The sequence below is a fragment of the Callithrix jacchus genome, chromosome 22, assembly GCF_049354715.1.
Source record: "Callithrix jacchus isolate 240 chromosome 22, calJac240_pri, whole genome shotgun sequence".
NCBI lineage: Eukaryota > Metazoa > Chordata > Mammalia > Primates > Cebidae > Callithrix > Callithrix jacchus.
In genome coordinates, this window is record NC_133523.1 from 5,960,004 (window position 1) to 5,983,382 (window position 23,379).

Sequence of the window (23,379 nt, forward strand, 5' to 3'; positions counted from 1 at the left end):
TGGATAAAGTAATAGATGAGTGAATTATAGGATGGGTGGTAGCACTGGAGTGTCCTCTGATGTGAATAAAAAAAAGGACGGGTGGAAGGATGGAGAAATTAATGTGTGCATGAATTAAACAATAGGTAGGTGAATAAATTAATGGATAATTAAAGGGTAGGTGGGTGGATAGATGAATAAATTAATGGGTAGATGAACTGAAGAATGAGTAGATGGGTAAATTAATGGAGAGATAAAGCATGGGTGGGTGGATAAATTAATGGAGATATCAGTTAAAGCATGGGTGGGTGGATAAATAAATTCATGTGTGGATGAATTAAGGATAGATGGATGCATAAACTAATGTGTAGATAAACTGAAGGATTGGTAGATGGATGGATAGATGGATAAATTAATGGGTAGATGAACTGAAGAATGAGTAGATGGGTAAATGAATGGAGAGATAAAGCATGGGTGGGTGTGTAGACAAATTAATGTGTGGATGAATTAAAGGATGGGTAGATGGATAAATTAATGGATAAATGAATTCGAGTGTGGGTGAATGAATGGGTAGATGGATAAATTAATGGATAGATGACTTAAAGAATGGGTGGATGGATAAATTAATGGAGAGATCAATTAAAGCATGGGTGGGTGGATAAATAAATTCATGTGTGGATGAATTAAGGATAGGTGGATGCGTAAACTAATGTATAGATAAACTAAAGGATTGGTAGGTGGATGGATAGATGGATAAATTAATGGGTGGATGAATTCATGTGTGGGTGGATGGATGGATAGATGGATAAATTAATGGGTGGATGAATTCACGTGTGGGTGGATGGATGGATAGATGGATAAATTAATGGGTAGATGAATATACGTGTGGGTGGATGGATGGATGGATAGATGGATAAATTAATAGGTGGATGAATTCACGTGTGGGTGGATGGATGGATGGATAGATGGATAAATTAATGGGTGGATGAATTAACGTGTGGGTGGGTGGGTGGATGGATGGATGGATGGATGGATAAACTAATGGGTAGACGAATTAAAGCATGTGTGGCTGGATGGATAAATTAACGTGTGGATGAATGAAAGAATGGGTAGATGGGTAAACTAATGGGCAAATAAAGGATGGATGGATGGATAAATGAATAGATGGATGCATCAAAGGGTGGGTGGATGATGAATGGATAGATGGATAAATTAATGGGTAGATGAACTCAAGGATGGGTGGGTGGATAGATAAATTAACGTGTGGATGAACTGAAGGATGGGTAGATGGATAGATTAACGGGTAGATGAATTAAAGGGTGGCTGGATGGATAAATGGATAAATTAATGGTAGACAAATGAATGAATAGATGAATAAACTATGGAGAAGGTGAATTAAAGGGTGAGTGGATGGCTGGATGTTTGTCAGACTCTATGCTAAGCACTTCGCACACATTCATTTGTTTTATCCACACAAAACCTCCACGAGACAAAGAATACTTCTTCTATTTTACAGACAGTGTGCTTGAGCTTCAGAGGCAGGAAAAATCACTTCCCCAAGGTTGGGCAACTAGAAAATGGTAGAGGAGGAATTCTGACTTAGGTCTGCCTGACTCCAAGCCCTGTGCTCTTAACACCATGAAAATGGGATTTCACCATATTGGCCAGGATGCTCTCGATCTCTTGACCTCGTGATCCACCCACCTCAGCCTCCCAAAGTGCTGGGATTACAGGGGTGAGCCACTGTGCCTGGCTAGAAGTCACATTCTTTATCCTCTGGGGTGCCCCTCAAGAACCAGGGACATTGCCATGGCCAAAGACAGATCAGGGAGTCTGGTAGTCACCACCAATATTTAGAAGCTAGTATTTATTTAAGTATTATTTTTTGAGATGGAGTCTTGCTCTGTCGCCCAGGCTGCAGTGCAGTGGTGTGATCTCAGCTCACCGCAACCTCCAACTCCCGGGTTCAAGCAATTCTCCTGCCTCAGCCTCCTGAGTAGCTGAGATTACAGGCATGTGCCACCACGCCTGGCTAATTTTTGTATTTGTAGTAGAGACAGGGTTTCATCACGTTGGCCAGGCTGGTTTCGAACTCCTGACCTCATGATCCACCCAATTTGTTCACCCAAAGTGCTGGGATTACAGGCATGAGCCACTGTGCCTGGCCTAGAAGCTGATATTTAGATGCCACATCCTTCAGTCATCCTAGTACCTGGTAACTCAGCCCCATCAGCTCATGTGAAATGGTCACTGGGAGGCTGTGGACACAGGGAAGGAAATGAAAGAGGGCAGGGGCGGGTCATGGAGGGGAGATGCATGAGACAGCCCCATGGTCACCAGGCTGCTGCTCAGAGATGTCACAAAGTCCAGCCTCTGCCTCAAGGCAGGGCAGCGAAGGACCAGGAGGACATGGAAGGGGAAAGGGAGGAAGGAGCCATGAGTGTCTCTCAGGTGCACGTCCTGATAGGGGCTCTCTTCTCAAGACACAGGCAAGTCCTGGGTGGCTGGATAGTCAAGAGGCTGGCAGTTCTCAACAGTTCTTGTCATCACCCCGGATTTCTACATAGGGCAGCCCCACAGGCCAACTGTCCCGAGGCCAGTAGCGGACTTTGAGGGTTTCACCTGGCATCTCATAGTTGGCGTCCACCAAGGCCATGGTGACCATGCCATATGGGAAGGTGATGCTGATGAGCACGTGCCTGTGGAGTGCAGAGCGAAGGGGATGAGGGCACAAGATGCCCATAGCCTCACTCTGGCCCTCTCTTTCTCATGGATCTTGACCATCCAAAGAGACCTTCTGGGTCTGGGCCCTGACTAAAGCCATCCCCTACTGCCAGGTTCCTGTATCTGGCACTCCTTCTCTCTGCTCCTCCATCCCCAGCCCCCAGGCTCCTGCTCTGAGCTCTGGCATCTAAGATTCTCTGACTGTGAATGCTCCTCTTCCCTCCAGCATCAGAGCAGGTGCTTACCAGATGCTGTGCAGATAGAAGAAATGAATCCTCTGCCAGAAGCTGCAATGCAGACGGTCACTGATCCAGCTGGTCAGAGCACCAGCCCACAAAACCACGCAGACCCCAATCAAGTGCCGAAGCTCCTTATTGCTGGTCCTAGAGAAGGGAGAGGGGGACCAAGGGCTGGCTCTGAGAGCAGCACCTGAGGGGGCTGATGGGAAATTCCTTCTTCCACAGTGATGAGCCTCAGAGGCTGGAAGAAGGGAAAGAGCAGCAGTGGAGGCTGCAAGCAGAGGGGGCCCAATCTCATGCTTAAAACTAACACTGAGCATTTCCAGGACACCAGGTGCAGTTCCAAATGTCCTTCAAGCCAGGCACAGTGGCTCATGCCTATAATCCCAGTATTTTGGGAGGCTGAGGTTGGGAGAATTGCTGGAGCTCTGGAGTTCAAGACCAACCTGGGCAAAACAGCAAGACCCTATCTCTACAAAAAAAGTTAAAATTAGCCAGGCATGATGGCACAAGCCTGCAATTCCAGCTACTTGGGGGGCTGAGGCAGGAGGATCACTTGAGCCCAGGAGTGCAAGAATGCAGTGGGCCCTGATTGCGCCAGTGCACTCCAGCCTGGGTGACAGAATAAGACCTTGTCTTAAAAAACAATAATAGGCTGGGCGAGGTGGATCACACCTGTAACCCCAGCACTTTGGGAGGCCAAGTTGGGTCACTTCAGGCCAGAAGTTCAAGACCAGCCTGGCCAACATAATGAAACCCCATCTCTACTAAAAATACAAAACAAAACAAAACAAAAACAAAATTAGCTGGGCATAGTGGTGGGCACCTGTAATCCCAGCTACTTGGAAGGCTGAGGCAAGAGAATCGCTTGAATGCAGGAGGCGGTGGTGGCAGTGAGCCGAGATCACACCACTGCACTCCAGCCTGGGGGACAGAGTGAGACTCCATTTCAAAACAAACACAAATTAATTAAATAAATAAATAATAAAACACCTTCAGATACCAACTCAGTCCCCACAAGAACTTTGTAGATGAGTAAACTGAGGCACAGGTGATTATGATATGCCCCACCGCGCCCCATGGTTACCCCGCTGGTAAGTGGCAGAGCTGGAATCTAAACTAAGTTTGTCTGATCACATAATCTTTATTCTTAACCAACAGGCCCCTTGGTGTTTGTATGTTTTGGGGTAGAGGTATGTGTGCACTTGTGGGTCAGGGCATGAAAACTTCGGTTTGTCTACAGGACATGTGGGGTGGGTGGGTGTGTGTGTGTGTTATGGGAAGGGGGACATTCTCCAGAGCCAGTGTCTTGGTACAACTTAAGACCAGCATCTGTCTTTTCTTGACAGCAGAGCTAACCCAGTGTTTTTTGGGAAAGAGTGTAACAGAGATGAATGAGACGAGTTCTTTATGGTTAAAATCACAGGCTTTGCTTGCAGCCTAAAGCGGAACAGTTTAAACATCAAAATGCAGCCGGGTGCGGTGGCTCACACCTGTAATCAAGCAGTTTGGGAGGCTGGGGTGGGTGGATCCTTTGAGCCCAGGAGTTCAAGACCAGCTTGGGCAGCATGATGAAACTGTTTCTTTTCTTTTCTTTTTTTTCTTTTTCTTTTTTTTTTGAGGCCGAGTCTCACTCTGTCGCCAGGTGCCAGGTTGGAGTGCGGTGGCACGATCTTGGCTCACTGCAACCTCCGCCTCCCGGGTTCAAGCAATTCTCCTGCCTCAGCCTCCCAGGTAGCTGGGATTACAGGCACATGCCTCCATGCCCAGCTAATTTTTTTTGTATTTTTAGTAGAGACGGGGTTTCACCATGTTGACCAGGATGGTCTCAATCTCTTGACCTCGTGATCTGCCCGCCTTGTCCTCCCAAAGTGCTGGGATTACAGGCGTGAGCCACCACGCCCGGTCGAAACCCTGTTTCTACAAAGAAAAATACAAAAATTTGCCGGGCGTGATGGCTCATGCCTGTAATCCCAGCACTTTGGGAGGCCGAGGTGGGTGGATCACCAGGTTAGGAAGTGGAGACCATCCTGGCCAACATGGTGAAACCCCGTCTCTACTAAAAATACAAAAATTAGCTGGGCGTGACAGTACACGCCTGTAGTCCCAGCTACTCCGGAGGCTGAGGCAGGAGAATCGCTTGAACCTGGGAGGCAGAGGTTTTTCAGTGAGTCAAGATCGTGCCACTGCACTCCAGCCTGGTGACAGTGAGAGTCAGTCTCAAAAAAAGAAAAGAAAAGAAAAATACAAAAATTATCCTGGTGTGATGACATACACCTCTAGTCCCAGGTACTTGGGATGCTGGGGTGGGAGGACTGCTTGAGTCCGGGAGGTGGAGGCTGCAGTGAGCCAAGATCACGCCCCTGCACTGCAGCCTGCACAAAAAGCGAGACTCCGTCTCAAATAGAGAAACAAAAAGGACGAGATCAGCAGTCAGGTTCAAATCCCAGCCCTGCTATTTGTTAGTGGGTGATCTTGGGGAAGGGATGTCCCGTCTGCAAGCCTGGAGTCAGGGGTGCTAGGAGGGGGAGGGGAGCCCCTTGCCCAGACACCTGCAGCCCTCACTCACTTCCTGTACTCCTGACACACAATGTAGAGAATGTGCAGGCCAATGCTGTTGAGGGCGTAGGCGTTGACTGTGGGCCGCAGGAAGGACAGGAGGGTGCTGACCGCGGTGGTGATGAAGACCAGGCAGATGAACTGCGACCTGCGGAGGAAGGGCCTCGGCTGCAGGCGGGAAGGGAGGTCCTGCGGTTGTAGGCAGGGCCACCTGCAGATCTCGTGGCCCAGGTGGGCAAGGAAAGGAGAGGATTCTAGGGAGCCCAGTTAGGCTCAGAAAAGGGTCCTAGCCAGGCCTGGCGCAGTGGCTCACGTCTGTAATCTCAGCACTTTGGAAGGCTGAGTCGGGCGGATCAACTGAGGCCAGGAGTTCAAGACCAGCCTGGCCAACATGTTTGCCTGGCCAACAGCCTGGCAAAAATAGAAATGCTATTTTTCTTTTCTTTTTTCTTTTTTTGAGACAGAGTCTGGCTCTGTCACCCAGGCTGGAGTGCAGTGGCATGATCTCAGCTCACTACAACCTCCACTTCTTGGGTTTAAGCAATTCTCTGCTTCAGCCTACTGAGTAGCTGGGATTACAGGCAACCGCCGTCACACTTGGCTAATTTTTTTTTTTTTTTTGAGTCAGGGTTTCGCTCTTGTTACCCAGGCTGGAGTGCAATGGCGCGATATCGGCTCACCGCAACCTCCGCCTCCTGGGTTCAGGCAATTCTCCTGCCTCAGCCTCCTGAGTAGCTGGTATTACAGGCACGTGCCACCATGCCCAGCTAATTTTTGTGTTTTTAGTAGTGACGGGGTTTCGCCATGTTGACCAGGATGGTCTCGATCTCTTGACCTCATGATCCACCTGCCTCGGCCTCCCAAAATGCTGGGATTACAGGCGTGAGCCACCGCGCCCGGCCTAAGTTTTATATTTTTAGTAGAAATGATGTTTCACCATCTTGACTAGGCTAGTCCTGAACTCCTGACCCTGTGATCCACCCACCTTTGGCCTCCCAAAGTGCTGGGATTACAGATATGAGCCACCTCGCCTGCTGGTGAAACCCCATTTTTATTAAAAATACAAAATTGAGCCAGGCATGGTGGTGAATGCCTATAATCCCAGCTACTCAGTAGGCTGAGGCATGAGAATCACTTGAACCCAGGAGTTGGGAGTTTCAGTGGGCTGAGATCATGCCACAGCACTCCAGCCTGGGCGACAGAGTAAGACTCTGTTTTAAAAACACAAAAAAGAGAAGCGTCCTAGCCAGGCACATGCCTGTAATCCCAGCACTTTGGGAGGCTGAGGCAGGAGGATTACTTGTGCTCAGGCATTGAAGACCAGCCTGGGCAACATGGTAAAACCCCGTCTCTACCAAAAATACAAAAAATTAGCTGGGTGTGGCGGCATGTGCCTGTAATCTCAGCTACTAAGGAGACTGAGGCAGGGATCGTTTGAGCCTGGGAATTTGAGGTTGCCACGGCCAAGATTGTGCCACCGCACTCCAGACCTCATCTCAAGAAAAGAAAAAAGAAGGAAGGAAGGAAGGAAGGAAGGAAGGAAGGAAGGAAGGAAAGAAAATAAAGAAAAGGGTCCTGAGGTTCCCAGGTGGACTCGGCAGAAGGTCTCAGGGAGCCTAGGTGAGCCCAGGCAGGGTTTAACCGAAGGAGGACTGAGTAGGATGAGAAGAGGGTCCCAGCAGGGCGGGAAGAGTGTGATGGTTTCCAGGGAATGAGGTCAGGCAAGGAATACAGGGGAGCCCAGCTGGTCTGAGAGGAGGGATCCCTGGGTCTAGGTGAATTGAAGAGATGTTGGACAGTGTCTCTCCAGGACCCAGTAGGGAGTAACGAAAGATTACAGGGGTCCCAGAGAACCATCGGCTGGGGGGTCCTGGAGGGCTCAAATGGGTTAAGCCTGGTTTGAAGAGAATTTCACATGTTGGTAATCCCAGCACTTTGGGAGGCCAAGGCAGGAGGATCACTTGAGGTCAGAAGTTCAAGACCAGCCTGGCCAACATTGGTGAAACTTTCTGCACTAAAAATACAAAAATTAGTCAGGTATAGTGGTGCATGCCTGTAATCCCAGCTACTCAGGAGGTTGAGGCAGGAGAATCACTTGAATCCTAAAGGCAGAGGCTGCAGTGAGCTGAGATCGCACCACTGCATTCCAGCCTGGGTGACAGAGCAAGATTCTGTCTCAAAAAAAACGAAGGAGAAGGAGAAGGAGAAGGATAAGAGGCTTTCACAGGGGTCAAGAAGAGTGGGGATCAGTTAGATCAAGAATCAAGAGAGGGGCTCAGGGAGTCTAAGAGGTTCAGATGAAAGCTTCCAGGGACCCCAGGTGAGAGGCTCAGGGACGAGTCCCCTTGGGCCCAGGTAAGCACAGACATGAGTTCCTGGAACTTCTGGTGGCTCCAACAGTGTCAAGAACGTCCCAGGTCATCTAGGTGGGATCAGAGGAGGGAGTCCAAGAAACCAGTGAGCTCAGGGGAGGGCTCTCCAGAAGCCCACATGAGTCCGGCAGGGTCAGGAGAAAACTGGAAGTGGTCAGGGGAGGAATTCCAAGGGTCCCAAAAGGGCTCAGGGGAGGGAACCCAGGGGACTCAGGTGAGCTCAGGCAGAGTCAACGGAAGACTCAGACCCCACCCTGTGCAGACGGCCAGGCCCTGACCCACCTGTTGCCCCCCAGGAAGGATGGGAAGTAGCAGCGGGGCATCCATATGCCATAGGCACTGCCCAGGAACCACAGGATGGCGATCTCGTCCAGCAGCTGGCCCAGGAAGCTGAGTGTCATGTGGAAGTACATGGAGAACAGGCCTGCAGTGGCAAGGGCAGGTGGTCAGTGGGGGCTGCCACCTCCTGCACCCCCACTGCCTCCCCACTGTCACAGACCTGAACCCCACCTCCCTACCTATGACTATGAAGAGGACCCAGACAATGTAGATGTAGCGGGAGCGCCTCTGGGCATAGGGGTGCATCAGGAACATCATCAGCGGCCCGAAGATGAAGAAGGGGACATTGGTAAACTGGAACAGAGAGAGCCATAGGAAGGAGCTTGTCACATAGCGGAGGCAGAGGAGGCTGTCCCTCTGTCCAGACCCTCAGTCACCAGCCAGTCCGTTACTTACTGCATTTCAAGCAATTCACCAACCCAGGATGTGGCAATCACTCACCTGTCAACTTTTCAGTCAATCTTTTTTTTTTTTTTTTTTGGTAAGATATGGAATATCCCTCTGTCACCCAGGCTGGAATGCAGTGGCACCATTTCAGCTCACTGCAACCTCCACCTCCCAGGTTGAAGCAATTCTCCTGCCTCAGCCTCCCAAGTAGCTGGGATTACAGGCGCCCACCACCACACCTGGCTAATTTTTTATATTTTTGGTAGAGACGGGGTTTCAGCACATTGGCCATGGCTGGTCTTGAACTCCTGACCTCAGGTGATCCGCCTGCCTTGGCCTCCCAACGTGCTGGGATTATAGGCGTGGGCCACTGTGCCTGGCCACTTCAGCTGATCTTGACCATCAGCTGAAATTGATGTCTGGTCAGCCAGAGATCAATTCCTTAATCTGTTATCAGTTCATTCATTCATTCAATGAGTGTGGCAAAGATTATCGACTAAACTTCCATATATATTGTCCTTCTTCTCTTTCATTTCTTGTGTTTATTTATTTCAGAGGCAGGGTCTTGTCTGCTGCCAGGCTGGAGTGCAGCGGTGTGATCAAAGCTCATTGCAGCCTCAAATAGCTGAGCTCAGAGGATCCTTCTGCCTCAGCCTCCTGAGTAGCTGGCACTACAGACACCCACCACCCCAACCTGGCTCATTTTTTTTAATTTTGTGTAGAGAAATATGTTACCCAGGCTGGTCTCAAACTCCTTGTCTCAAGCAATCCTCCCACCACGGCCTCCCAAAGTGTTGAGATTACAGGTATGAACCACTGTGCCCGGCCCCTTTTCCTGTAGAAATACTCTCTCTTAAATTGGAGCTGGGCACACAGCTTACCCAACGAAAGACTACATTTCCCAGCTTTCATTGCAACTCACTGTGGCCTTGTGACCTGCTCTGGCCAATGAGATAAGAATGTAAATGACATCTACTACTTCCAGGTCAGTCCTTTCAGAAACCAATGAAGGAAAGCTTGCTCCCTTTCCTCTTCCCGTGGGCTGAAATGTGGACATGGAAGTCATGAGTTGAGCTTGCCCTTGCAGACAAGGAAAGATGATACAACACCCTTTTGACAAACAGCATGAAGTAGAAATGATACTGTGTGGCTTCTGAGGTTAGGTCATAAAAGGAACTGTGGCATCCACCTTTCTCTGTCTCATAGCATGAGACGTTGGGACCCTAGGCCACCACAAAAGAAGACTGGCTATGCTTGAAGCCACCACATTGGAGAAACCATGTGTAGAGGCCACACTGAGATAGAGAGAGACACCAGAGGAGCTCCAGTAGTTGGATTCCTCCCCATACAGTCACCAGACACATGAGTGAATGAAACTGCAGGTGATGGCCGGGCATGGTGGCTATAATCCCAGCACTTTGGGGGCCGAGGCAGGTGGACGACCTGAGGTCAGGAGACCAGCCCAGCCAACACAGCAAAACCCCATCTCTACTAAAAATACAAAAATCGGCCAGGTGCGGTAGATCAGATCTGTAATCCTAGCACTTTGGGAAGCCGAGGTGGGTGGGTTGCCTGAGCTCAGGAGTTCCAGACCAGCCTGGGCAACATGGTGAAATCCCAATCTCTATTTTTAGTAGAGATGGGGTTTCACCATGTTGGCCAGGCTGGTCTCGAACTCCTGACCTCAGGCAAGCCACCCACCTTGGCCTCCCAAAGTGCTGGGATTACAGATGTGAGCCATGACATACAGCCTAATTCTTAATCACCCTGTAAAGTGGTCTCATAGCACTGTAGTTAAGGGAGAGAATCTAGGACCAGGCTCTTTGAGAAGCTGCAACTTTTGTGCAATTGTAATTTACATACTGTGAGGCCCTGAGAAAGAAACATACCTTCTCTGAGCCTTTATTTCCCCATCCGTAAAATGGGGAGCACAATTGTACCTACTTCACAGGATTTTATGAGGATTATAGTCAGTGCTAATTATTCAGTGAAATGAATAAATACCTAATAAAATTAATGAATGTCACTTTCATGTCTCTGTGTGCTGTATTATAATGGTAATAGCCACAATGTGTTCAGTACTTAGGGTGTGCCAAGAGCTGTGGGCTGTTTGTTTTTTAACATCCCTATTTTTAAAATTGAGACATAGGGCCGGGCGCGGTGGCTCAAGCCTGTAATCCCAACACTTTGGGAGGCTGAGGCGGGTGGATCACGAGGTCAAGAGATCGAGACCATCCTGGTCAACATGGTGAAACCCCGTCTCTACTAAAAATACGAAAATTAGCTGGGCATGGTGGCGCGTGCCTGTAATCCCAGCTACTCGGGAGGCTGAGGCAGGAGAATTGTCTGAACCCAGGAGGCAGAGGTTGCAGTGAGCCGAGATCGCGCCATTGCACTCCAGCCTGGGTAACAAGAGCGAAACTCCGTCTCAAAAAAAAAAAAAAAAAAAAAATTGAGACATAAATCACATACTATAAAATTTGTTCTTTTAAACTATGCAATTCAGTGGATTTTTAGTATATTCATAAGGTGTGCAACCATCTAATTCTACAACATTTTCTTTTTTTTGAGACCAAGTCTCACTCTGTCAACCAGGTTGGAGTGCAGTGGCTCAATCTCGGCTCACTACAACCTCTGCCTCCTGGGTTCAAACAATTCTCTTGCCTCAGCCTCTCAAGTAGCTGGGATTACAGATGTGTACCACCATGCCTGGCTAATTTTTGCATTCTCAGTAGAGGCGGGGTTTCCCCATGTTGGCCAGGCTGTAATCCCAGCACTCTGGGAGGCTAAGGCGGGCGAATCACCAGGTCAGGAGTTCAAGACCAGCCTGACCAACATGGTGAAACCCCGTCTCTACTAAAAATGCAAAAATTAGCCTGGCGTGGTGGTGCATGCCTGTAATCACAGCTACTCAGGAGGCTAAGGCAGGAGAATCGCTTGAACCTGGGAGGCGAAGGTTATGGTGAGCCAAGATCACACCATTGTACTCCAGCCTCGGGACAGAGAGAGATTCTGTATCAAGAAAGTAAAATAAATAAAATAAAAATAAAAATGGGAGTTTGCCTGCACACGTTCTCTCTCTTTGCCTGCTGCCACCCACATAAGATGTGACTTGCTTCTCCTTGCCTTCCACCATGATTGCGAGGCCTCTCCAGCCATGTGGAGCTGTAAGTCCATTAAACCTCTTTTTTTTTTTTTTTTGAGATGGAGTTTTGCTGTTGCTACCCAGACTGGAGTGCAATGGTGTGATCTTGGCTCACTGCAACCTCTGCCTTCTGGGTTCAGGCAATTCTCCTGCCTCAGCCTCCCGAGTAGCTGGGACTACAGGCACACACCACCATGCCCAGCTAATTTTTGTATTTTTAGTAGAGATGGGGTTTCACCTTGTTGACCAGGATGGTCTCGATCTCTTGACCTCGTGATCCACCCGCCTGCTGGGATTATAAGCGTGAGCCACCACGCCCGGCCCTCTTTTTTTTTTTAAGAGATGGGGTTTCACCATGTTGGTCAGGCTGGTCTTGAACTCCAGACCTCAGGTGATCGGCCTGCCGTGGCCTCCAAAGTGCTTGGATTACAGGCGTGAGCCACCATGCCCGGCTGACCTCTCTCTTTTGTAAATTGCCCAGACATAAAGGTATGTCTTTATTAGCAGTGTGAAAACGGACTAAGACAGAGAAGCATTTTCCTGTCTTCCCATCTTGCTTTTGGTAGAGCCCAGCACACCAGAGGCACTCAGTAACTAATTGCTTTTGCTGTGCATATTGATGAGAAGGACAGCAGAAGAGGGAGGTGTGTTTGGATCTCACATCCATACTTGGAATTTAGAGCTCATGAGACCTGCCCATTGCATGCAGCTCAGGGCTCAGAGAGGGCCAGGTCTCTTCCTGGGTCACACAGCATTCAGGGGGGAGCTGGGACTGGAGCCTCACGGCAGAGGCCAGCCTCAAGGAGAGTCAGGAGAGGAGGTGTGGAGAGTGTTGGAGATGAAGGCACTGCAGACCACCTAGACTACCTCCTCCGCCCTCTCCCTCCTCTGAGCTCTTCATGTTTCTCTTTTTATTTTATATTTTTTGAGACCAAGTCACCCAGGCTGGAGTGCTGTGGTGCGATCTCAGCTCACTGCAACCTCTACCTCCTGGGTTCAAGCGATTCTCCTGCCTCAGCCTCACAAGTAGCTGGGATTACAGGCGTGAGCCAGCATGCCTGGCTAATTTTTGTATTTTTTTGTAGAGAGGGGGTTTCACCATGTTGGCCAGGCAGGTCTGGAACTCCTGACCTCAAGTGATCTGCCCGCCTTGGCCTCCCAAAGTGCTGGGATCACAGGCATGAGCCACTGCACCTAGCCTCTTTTTAATTTTTGTTTTTTAGAGGCAGGGTCTCGTTCTGTTGCCCAGGCTGGAGTGCAGTGCTGTGATCATAATTCACTGTCTCCAGGATGTGGGGAGCCTTGAAATTTCCACCTGTACCATTTGAAACTCTCAGCTGGGTGAGGTAGCTCATGCCTGTAATCCCAGCACTTTGGGAGACCAAGGTGTGCAGATCACCTGAGGTTGGGAGTTTGAGACCAGCCTGGCCAACATGGAGTAACCTCATCTCTACTAAAAAGAAAAAAAATACAGGCTGGGCAAGGTGACTCGTGCCTGTAATCCCAACACTTTGGGAGGCCGAGACACGTGGATCACAAGGTCAAGAGATCAAGATAATCCCAGCCAACATGGTGAAACTTCCTCTCTACTAAAAATATAAAAATTAGCTGGGTGTGGTGGTGTGCACCTGTAATCCAGCTACTCGGGAGGCTGAGGCAGGAGAATCGCTTGAACCCAGGAGGCAGAGGTTGCAGTGAGCCAAGATCACACCACTGCACTCCAGCCTGTGTGACAAAGTGAGACTCCATCTCAAACAAACAAACAAACAAAAATACAAAATTAGCCGAGCATGGGGGCGCATGCCTATAATCCCAGCTACTGGGGAGGCTGAGGTAGGAAGATCGCTTGAACCCAGGAGGCAGAGGTTGCAGTGAGACGAGATTACGCTGTTGTGCTCCAGCCTGGGCAACAAGAGTGAAACTCCATCTCACAACAAATAAAAAGAGAGAGAGAGACTCTCTTACGTTGTCATTGACCCAGAAGAAGGCTGTACCTGGAGGCCACCAGCCCAATGCAAGCAGGAGCAAACTGTAAGAGCCACACCTGGACCTCTTCCGCTTCCCTAGTTGAGCTGCTCCTCCCATTCCACTAACCTCTGTTCCGGTTGGATGATCCTTGCCTTGCTCTCTGCCCATCTTCCAAATGCCACAAGGTGCCCCAGCCAACCCCACATCATGACTCTCCTCTGTTCAAAAGTCACCTGTGAGGCGGGGTGCAGCGGTTTATAGCTGTAATCCCAGCACTTTGAGAGGCTGAGGCGGGTGGATCACTTAGTCAAGAGATCGAGACCATCCTGGTCAACATGGTAAAACCCTGTCTTTACTAAAAATCCAAAAATTAGTTGGGCATGGTGGTGGGTGCCTGTAGTCCCAGCTACTCGGGAGGCTGAAGCAGGAGAATCACTTGAACTTGGGACGTGGAGGTTGCAGTGAGCTGAGGTCATGCCACTGCACTCCAGCCTGGCAACAGAGTGAGACTCTGTCTCAAAAAAAAGGTACTTATGGCTCCCCAAGGCTCTCAGGGCAGAGCACACAATCCTCAGCCTGACATTTCCCATTTGGCCCCTGGAAACCTCTCCAGTCCTTTCACCCTCAGTCTCTCCCGGACCAACAGCCTGGGCTCCACTTCAGGCCACTCACTACTTCCTTCCAGTCTGTGCTGTTCCACCTCAAGACCTTGGCCAGGCATGGCGGCTCACGCCTGACATCCCAGCACTTTGGGAGGCTGAGGTGGGTGGATCACTTGAGGTCAGGAGTTCGAGACCAGCCTGATCAACATGGTAAAACCCCATCTCTATTAAAATTTTTTTCTAGAAAAATAATTAGCTGGGCGTGGTGGCACACACCTGTCATCTCAGCACTTTGGGAGGCCAAGACAGGCGGATCATAAGGTCAAGAGATAGAGACCTTCCTGGCCAACACAGTGAAACCCTGTCTCTACTAAAAATATAGCAGTTAGCTGGGCATGGTGGCACACACCTGTAATCCCAGCTATTGAGGAGGCTGAGGCAGGAGAATCGCCTGAACCCCGGAGGTGGAAGTTGCAGTGAGCCGAGATTGCGCTACTGCACTCCAGCCTGGCCACAGAGAGACTCCGTCTCAAAAAAAAAAAACAAAAAAGAAAAGAAAGAAAAAATTAGCCAGCCGTGGTGGTGGGTGCTGTAATCCCAGCTACTGGGGGAGCTGAGGCAGGAGAATTGCTTGAACCTGAAAGACAGAGGTTGCAGTGAGCTGAGATCGTGCTACTGCACTACAGCCTGAGCAACAGAGCCAGATTCTGCCTCAAAACACCAGCAACGACAACAAAAAAGACCTTTACATATGCTGTTCCCTTTGCCTCCAAAGCCTTGAGTTGGGCATGGTGGCTCACCTCTGCAACCCCAGCTACTGCAGGGTCTGAGGCAGGAGGATCACTGGAGCCTGGGGGTTCAAGGCTGCAGTGAGCTATACTCACACCATGGTACTCCAGCCTGGGCGACAGAGCAAGACCCTGTCACTAAAACGAACAAACAAAATCGAGAGCCTCAGAGGACATCTACTCATTCCTGTAAGACGGTTTCCATGGTATGTTGCTGTTGCTGTTGTTGAATTTGGCTTTTGTTTTGTTTTGAAGCCAGGTCTGGTTCTGTCACTCAGGCTGGAGTGGGGTGGTGCGATCATAGCTCACTGCAGCCCAGAACTCCCGGGCTCAAGCAATCCTTCTGCCTCAGCCTCTGGAGTAGCTGGGACCACAAGTGTGCACCGCCATGCTTGGCTATTTTTTTTTTAATTTTTTGTAAAGACAGGGTCTCACTATATTGCCCAGGCTGGTCTGAAACTCCTGAGCTCAAGTGATCCTCCTGCCTCGGCCTCCCAAAGTGCTGGGATTACAGGTGCAAGCCACCACACCTGGCCCCCAGAGTACTGTTGATGTTCTTTCCCCATTCAGCAGGCAGAGGCCTTATGCCCCATCCCTCTGACACCCGCCTCCGGTACCTCCTTCCTCTCTCTGCCTCAGACTAACCACGGGGCTGGAGAAATCTGTTTCTCATTCTGAATCTCTTACAACCTGGGGGCACCGAGCCTCTCTGGAATCCCAGGCTCATCCAGCAAAAGTTGTTTTATAGCATTTTGGTTGAATAAGTGAATGAGTCCATCAGTGGACGCGGGATGCAGTTCCAGCATTCTAACCAAGCATGCACACGGTTACTGTCTTTGTCCCTACCCACATTTCAGCCGCAGGAACATACTCTCTGCTTTCTCAGTCTGACCGATTCCTCTCTGACTTCCAGAACTGAGCACATCTTTTTCCCCTCTTCTGCTCTCCTCCCCCAAACTCCTACCCCACTTGGCAAACTCCTATTCATCTTTCAAAACCCAATGCCTACATGTTGAGTCTTTGGGTGTTTTCTGCTTCTGTAACCCTGATCACAAGTGGCTGGGCTCTGCATCCTTACAGAGTAGCAAGAAAGCAGGCGGGGTGTGGTGCCTCACGCCTATAATCCTAGCACTCTGGGAGGCTGAGGCAGGCAGATCACCTGAGGTCAGCACTTTGAGAGCAACCTGGGCAACGTGATGAAACCCCGTCTCTGCCAAAAATAGAAAAAACAGCCGGGCATGATGGTGCACGCCTGGAATCCCAGCTGCTTGGGAGGCTGAGGCAGGAGAATCTCTTGAACCTGGTAGGTGGAGGTTGCAGTGAGCCGAGATTGCCCCACTGCCTTCCAGCCTGGGCGACAAGAAAGATGCTTTTTCAGAGAAGTTTTTTTCTAACTGCGAGTCATGACTTATAAGTAGATAATGATGAAATCAATGAGAATAGGTTTTAAATTTTTTTCTGCCACATATTTTCTTTCGTTTAGAGTCCTAGATCAGCAGCCTCTTGATTTAACTATTTTGCCAGCATATATTTCACTTTTTATTTACTTTTTTTTTTTTTAGACGGAGTCTCCCTCTTTCACACAGGCTGGAGTGCAATGGCACGATCTTGGCCCACTACAACCTCTGCCTCCTGGGTTCAAGTGATTCTTCTGTCTCAGGCTCCTGAGTAGATGGGATTACAGATGCCTGCCACTACGCCCAGCTAATTTTTGTATTTTTAGTAGAGACAGAGTTTCACTATGTTAGGCTGGTCTCGAACTCCTGACCTCAGTTGATCTGTGTGCCTCAGCCTCCCAAAGTGCTGGGATTACAGGCATGAATCACCACACCCAGCCTACATTTCACTTTTGATCATGCTAATTCACCAGCATATATCCAGCCCTACACACATGGGTGAGAATATTATGGTTTCCACTTCATGTATTACAATTACAAATTACTCAGGGATGACTGTATATATAAACCTTGTGGTCTATGGAAATTATCTCTGATTTGAAAATAAAAATCCTGGCAGGATGCAGTGACTCACACCTGTAATCAGAGCACTTTGGGGGGGCCGAGGCAGGTGGATCGCCTGAGGTCAGGAGTTCAAGACCAGCCTGGCCAGCATGGTGAAACCCCATCTCTGCTAGAAATGCAACAAATTAGCTGGGCATGGTGGCAGGTGCCTGTAATCTCAGCTACTCTGGAGGCTGAGGCAGGAGAATTGCTTGAACCCAGGAGGCGGAGGTTGCAGTGAGCCGAGATTGTGCCACTGAGCTCCAGCCTGGGTGACAGAGGAAGACTTTGTCTCAAAAAAAAGAAAGAACACAAGAAATAAACCCTTTTGCCTGTGGGTGAATTTCAGGCCACTGTCTTCTATCATGTGTCCCACAAGCTAAGAATCATGTTTACATTTTCAAATGATTGAAAAGTTAAAAAGATATTATTTTGTGACCCGTGAAAGTTACATGAAAGGTACATTTCAGTGTCAATCAAGAAAATTTTATTGGTTGTCTGGGCGTGGTGGCTCCGCCTGTAATCCCAGCACTTTGAGAGGCTGAGGCAGGCAGATCACAAGGTCAAAAGATGGAAACCATCCTGGCCAACATGGTGAAACCCCGTCTCTACTAAAAATACAAAACTTAGCTGGGCATGGTGGTGTGTAGCTGTAGTCCCAGCTACTAGGGAGGCTGAGGCAGGAGAATCACTTGAACCTGGGAGGTGAAGGTTGCAGTGAGCTGAGATTGTGCCATTGCACTCCAGCCTGGTGACAGAGTGAGACTGCTTCCCAAATTTATTGGCATACAGCCACACTCCTTTATTTCTCTATTATCTGTGGCTGCTTTCCAGCTACAGTGGTATAAATAGTTGAGACAGAGTCTGGATGGCCCACAAAGCCAAAAGTATTTACTAGCTAGCCCTGTATAGAAAAGGTTGGCACTGGGTGCAATGGCTCATGTCTGTAATCCTATCACTTTGGGAAGTGAAGGGGCAAGGATTACTTGAGCCCAGACTGGGCAGAACAGCAAGACCCCAACTCTATACAGAACAATTTTTTTAAGACAGGATCTCACTCTGTTGCACAGACTGGAGTGCAGTGGCACCATCTCCACTCACTGCAACCTCCACCTCCCGGGTTCAAACAATTCTCTTGCCTCAGCCTCCTGAGTAGCTGGGACTACAGTTGTGTGCCACCATACCTGGCTAATTTTTTTTTTTTTTTTTTGATAGAGATGGGATTTCAAGACCAGTTGCCCAGGCTGGTCTTGAACTCCTGAGCTCAAGTGATCGGCCCACCTCGGCCTCCCAAAGTGCTGGGATTACAGGTGTGAGCCACTGTACCCAGCATCCATCTGTATAAAAAATTTAAAAATTAACTCTGGTGGTATGCACCTGTGGTCCCAGCTACTTTGAAGGCTGAGGCAGGAGGACCACCTTAGCCCAGGAGGTCAAGACTGCAGTGAGCTATGATGGCACCACTGCACTCCAGGCTGAGCAACAGAGTAAGACTGTGTCTCTAAAAAAAAAAACACAAAAACAAGGGCCATGCATGGTGGCTTACGCCTGTAATCCCAACACTTTTGGAGGCCGAGGCAGGTGAAATCACAAGGTCAGGAATTCGAGACCAGCCTGGCCAACATGATGAAATCTACTAAAAATACAAAAATTAGCTGGGCATGGTGGTGTGCGCCTGTAACCCCAGCTGCTCAGGAGGCTGAGGCAGGAGAATTACTTGAACCCAAGAGGCGGAAGTTGCAGTGAGATTGCGCCACTGCACTCCAGCCTGTGCAACAGAGTGAGACTCCATCTCAAAAAAAACCAAAACAAAAATGAAAGAAAAAATTAGCCACCCACCCTACCCTTTTGAAGTGTATGATTTATTAGCTTGGGATTCATTAGCTTTGGGATACTCAGAAGTGTTTTGGAGGAGAAAGTCTTGGGGAAGCCCTTTCTCACACAACTCTCATTCTATTCCTCATCCCCTGACCTGTTTAGAGAGAGATTTTTTGACAGAATAGAATAGAAAGTTTCCAAGTGTGTTTGCACCAGGGAAAGGTAAGTCTCGTTTTGTGCAACTTCTGTTTCTGTGTGATACACATCTGGAAAGGCAGGTACAGGGTGATCATGATGTAAAATCTCTTTCCTAATAGATGCTGTGATCAGAGGAGTGTGAGACCCGCAGCCTTACCAGGTAGCTACAGGTGGCTCAATATATTTCACTTGGGGACAGGCTGCAGAGAATCCAGTGGAGGACAATTTTACATGTGATAAGAACACACGGCTCTACTCAGGCTCAGCTCACACCTGAATCAGCACTTTCTAGGTGCCTTTTATTTTTTAGAGACAGGATCTCACTCTGTTGCCCAGGCTGGAGTCCGGTGGTACAGTAACGGATGACCACAGCTTCAAACTCCTGGACTCAAGCAATCCTCCTGCCTCAGCCTACCAGCTAGTTTTTAATTGAATTGAATTTCTTTATTTTTTGAGACGAAGTCTCACTCTGTCACCCAGGCTGGAGTGCAGTGGCGTGATCTCGGCTCACTGCAACCTCCACATCCCAGATTTAGTGATTCTCATGCCTCAGCCTTCCAAGTAGCAGGATGATAGGTGTGCGCCATCACGCCCAGCTAATTTTTGTATTTTTAGTAGAGATGGGGTTTCACCAAGTTGACCAGGCTGGTCTCGAACTCCTAACCTCAAGTGATCTACCTGCCTTGGTCTCCCAAAGTGCTGGGATTACAGGCATAAGACAGCATCCAGCCCACAGCTAGTTTTTAAATTTTGTTTAGAGACTGGGTCTTGCTATGTTGCCCAGGCTGCTCTTAAACTCCTGGCCTCAAGTGATCCTCCTGTCCCGACCTTCCAAAGTGCTAGATTAAAGGGGAGAGTCACAACACATGGCCTCTCAATGTGTTCTGTGGGGGCTCTCACCTGGCGCGGGGAAGGAAAGGGAACAATGGACCACAGGGGCCTCTGGGGATTCCAGAGAGAAGGGCTCCAGAACCCTTACCCATCATCTCAGCCTCTGAGGATCAATCATTCCGCTCCCTCCCATTTTAGAGGTGGAACTACTGAGGACAGAAACCATATCTCTGGCCACGGAAGAGCAAGAATCAGTGAGACCATGTGGATCCCGGAATCTCCTAATCCCATCTCCCAGCTATGGGAAGCCCTGGGGTCCAAGGTAACAGGGTTGGGGCAACCTGAGCGCCCTGGAACTGAGCCTCCAACCCTCCTCCCAAAAAAGTCTCCTGGACTCACCCCAAGTTTAAATCCTGGCTCTAACAACCAGAGTGACCCTGGGTACAGCCTTCAAATTCCCAAACACCTGTTTCATCACCTGAAAAATGGGACGAAGTCTCTATCATGTAGATTGCATCTAACTCCCAATGTCAGCGTGCCGATTAAAGGAGATGTTTCATGTGAAATGTTTAGGGTACCTAGTACACAGCAAGCTATGAGCAGGGCATGGAACTAAGCAGTCCTTCTGGATGCCATCATCCCCAGGGCTCCAGGCAAGCACCACTGTGTTCCCAGCACCCAGAATGGGCATGGCCAACTGCACCAATCTTTGGCTTTCAAGCTTCGGTTAAATGCCATTATCATTTATGCATCCACTTTTTTGGGGGGGGGGACAGGGTCTCCCTCTGTCACCCAGGCTAGAGTGCAGTATTGCGATCTTGGCTCACTGCAGCCTCCACTTCTTGGGCTCAAGCAATCCTCCCACCTCAGCCTCCCAAGTAGCTGGAACTACAAGAATGCACTAGCTCACCTGGCTAATTTTTTTAAACCTTTTTTTTTTTTTAAATGGGGTTTCACCATGTTGGTCAGGCTGGTCTTGAACTCCCGACCTCAGGTGATCCACCTGCCTTGGCCTCCAAAGTGTCTGGATTACAGGCGTGAGCCACCACACCCAGCCTAAAAAACTTATTGTAAGGCAGGCACAGTGGCTTATGCCTGTAATTCCAGCACTTTGGGAGGCCAAGGTGGGCAGATCACAAGGTCAGGAGTTCGAGACCAGTCTGACCAACATGGTAAAACCCCATCTCTATTAAAAATACAAAAATTAGCCAGGCATGGTGGTGCACACCTGTAATCCCAGCTACTCAGAAGTCTGAGACAGGAGAATCACTTGAACCCGGGAGGTAGAGGTTGCAGTGAGCCAAGATTGCACCACTGCACTCCAGCCTGGGTGACAGAGTGAGACTCCATTTCAAAACAAAAACAAAAACAAAATCTTTTTGTAGAGACAGGGTCTTGCTATGTTGCCTGGGCTGGTCTGGAACTCCTGGGCTCAAGTGATCCTCCTGCCTCTGCCTTCCAAAGTGCTGTGTTTACAGGTATAAGCTGTGGCGCTAGGTACATCCATGATTTGTGAGCACTTTCCATGTGGTGGTTTTTCTTTCTTTCTTTTTTTTTTTGAGATGGAGTCTTGCTCTGTCACATAGGCTGGAAGGCAGTGTCATGATCTCAGCTCACTGCAGCCTCCATCTCCCAGGTTCAAGTGATTCTCCTGCCTCAGCCTCCCAAGTAGCTGGGATTACAGGCATGAGCACCCGCATCCCATGTGGTGTTTTTTTGTTTTTTTTTTTGAGACAGAGTTTCGCTCTTGTTACCCAGGCTGGAGTGCAATGGCGCGATCTTGGCTCACTGCAACCTCCGCCTCCTGGGTTCAGGCAATTCTCCTGCCTCAGCCTCCCGAGTAGCTGGGACTACAGGCACACACCACCATGCCCAGCTAATTTTTTGTATTTTTAGTAGAGACGGGGTTTCACCATGTTGACCAGGATGGTCTCGATCTCTTGACTTCGTGATCCACCTGCCCCGGCCTCCCAAGTGCTGGGATTACAGATGAGCACCCACACCCCATGTGGTGTTTTAACAGGAAAAAGAAAACCATCCAGGAATGCCTGGAACCAAGGGGTTTCCCAAGAGGTGGGACTTTTTTTTTTTCTTTTTGAGACAGTCTTGATCTTTTTTTTTTTTTTGAGACGGAGTTTCACTCTTGTCACCCAGGCTGGAGTGCAATGGCACGATCTCGGCTCACCGCAACCTCCGCCTCCTGGGTTCAGGCAATTCTCCTGCCTCAGCCTCCTGACAGTCTTGATCTTTTGCCCAGGCTGGAGTGCAGTGGCATGATCTCAGCTCACCGCAACCTCCGCCTCCTGTGTTCAAATGATTCTCCTGCCTCAGCCTCCTGAGTAGCTTGGACTACAGATGCCTAACACCACACCAGCTAATTGTTTGTATAGTAGAGACAGGGTTTCACCATGTTGCCCAGGGTGACCTCGAACTCCTGAGCTCAGGCAATCCACCCTCCATTGCCTCCCAAAGTGCTGGGATAACACATAAGCCACCGCACCCGGCCAAGAGGTGAACTTTGTTTTCTTTTGTTTTGAGACAGTTTCTCTCTTCTTGCCCAGGCTGGAGTGCAGTGGCACAATCTCAGCCTACTGAAATCTCCACTTCCCAAGTTCAAGCAGTTCTCCTTCCTCAGCCTCCCGAGTAGCTGAGATTACAGACGCCTGCCACCATGCCTGGCTAATTTTTTTATTTTTAGTACACACAGGGTTTCACCACCTTGGTCAGTCTGGTCTTGAACTCCTGACCTTAAGTGATGCACCTGCGTTGGCCTCCCAAATTGCTGAGATTACAAGTATGAACCACCATGCCCAGCCGGAACTTTGTAAATACAGAAACCAGGACAGTCCCAGGCAAACCGGGACAAGTTGGTCAGAGGGTACAGCTGTGAACAAGATAGATAGTCACCTCTTCCAGGAAGCCTTTCCTGATTGACCCACCCCCTCTAGCTCAGGGGCCTCCTCTCCCTCCCCAAACCACAGCTACCTCTGCGGCCCCCCCGCCCCCGCGGTGAAAGCACCATCACCCCAGGTTGGAAATGCCTGCAGTTACATCAGCGTTAGTTTAGGGAAAGCAAAAACCGGTTCTTTTCCTGGCCATCGATGTGTCTCCAAAACCTACCGCAGAGCCTGGCATCAAGTAAAGACAAGTCAATGAATGAGAGCTGACAGTCTTTGGCCAATAGATGAGAAAACTAGGGTTCAGACGGGCGAGCCTCTCCAGCAAGATTCCCCAGTAAGGATCAATGGGGAGGAACTGGGATTCGAACCGGCATCTGGAGAGACTCCTCCACCTACCCTCGCGCTCACCGTATTGTAGAACTCAGCCACCAGCTCCGAGTACTGGAAGTTGGTCTCACACCAGTCCAACTCAGAGCTCTGATAGGCAAAGATGCTGGGCATCTTGTCTCGGTGCCCGCCACCAGCCGGCT

General features: G+C 49.4%; 1 protein-coding gene across 1 annotated transcript; it reads right to left on the minus strand.

Moving 5' to 3' along the window:
• Window positions 1-1,829: 1,829 nt before the first annotated feature.
• ACER1 (alkaline ceramidase 1) lies at window positions 1,830-23,379 on the minus strand. Its single transcript, XM_017967402.4, has 6 exons — window positions 23,258-23,379; window positions 8,392-8,506; window positions 8,156-8,297; window positions 5,512-5,649; window positions 2,949-3,086; window positions 1,830-2,678 (listed from the first exon to the last, which is right to left on the minus strand). The coding sequence occupies exons 1-6, from the start codon at window positions 23,348-23,350 to the stop codon at window positions 2,510-2,512; spliced, it is 795 nt and encodes a 264-aa protein (XP_017822891.4). The 5' UTR covers window positions 23,351-23,379; the 3' UTR covers window positions 1,830-2,509.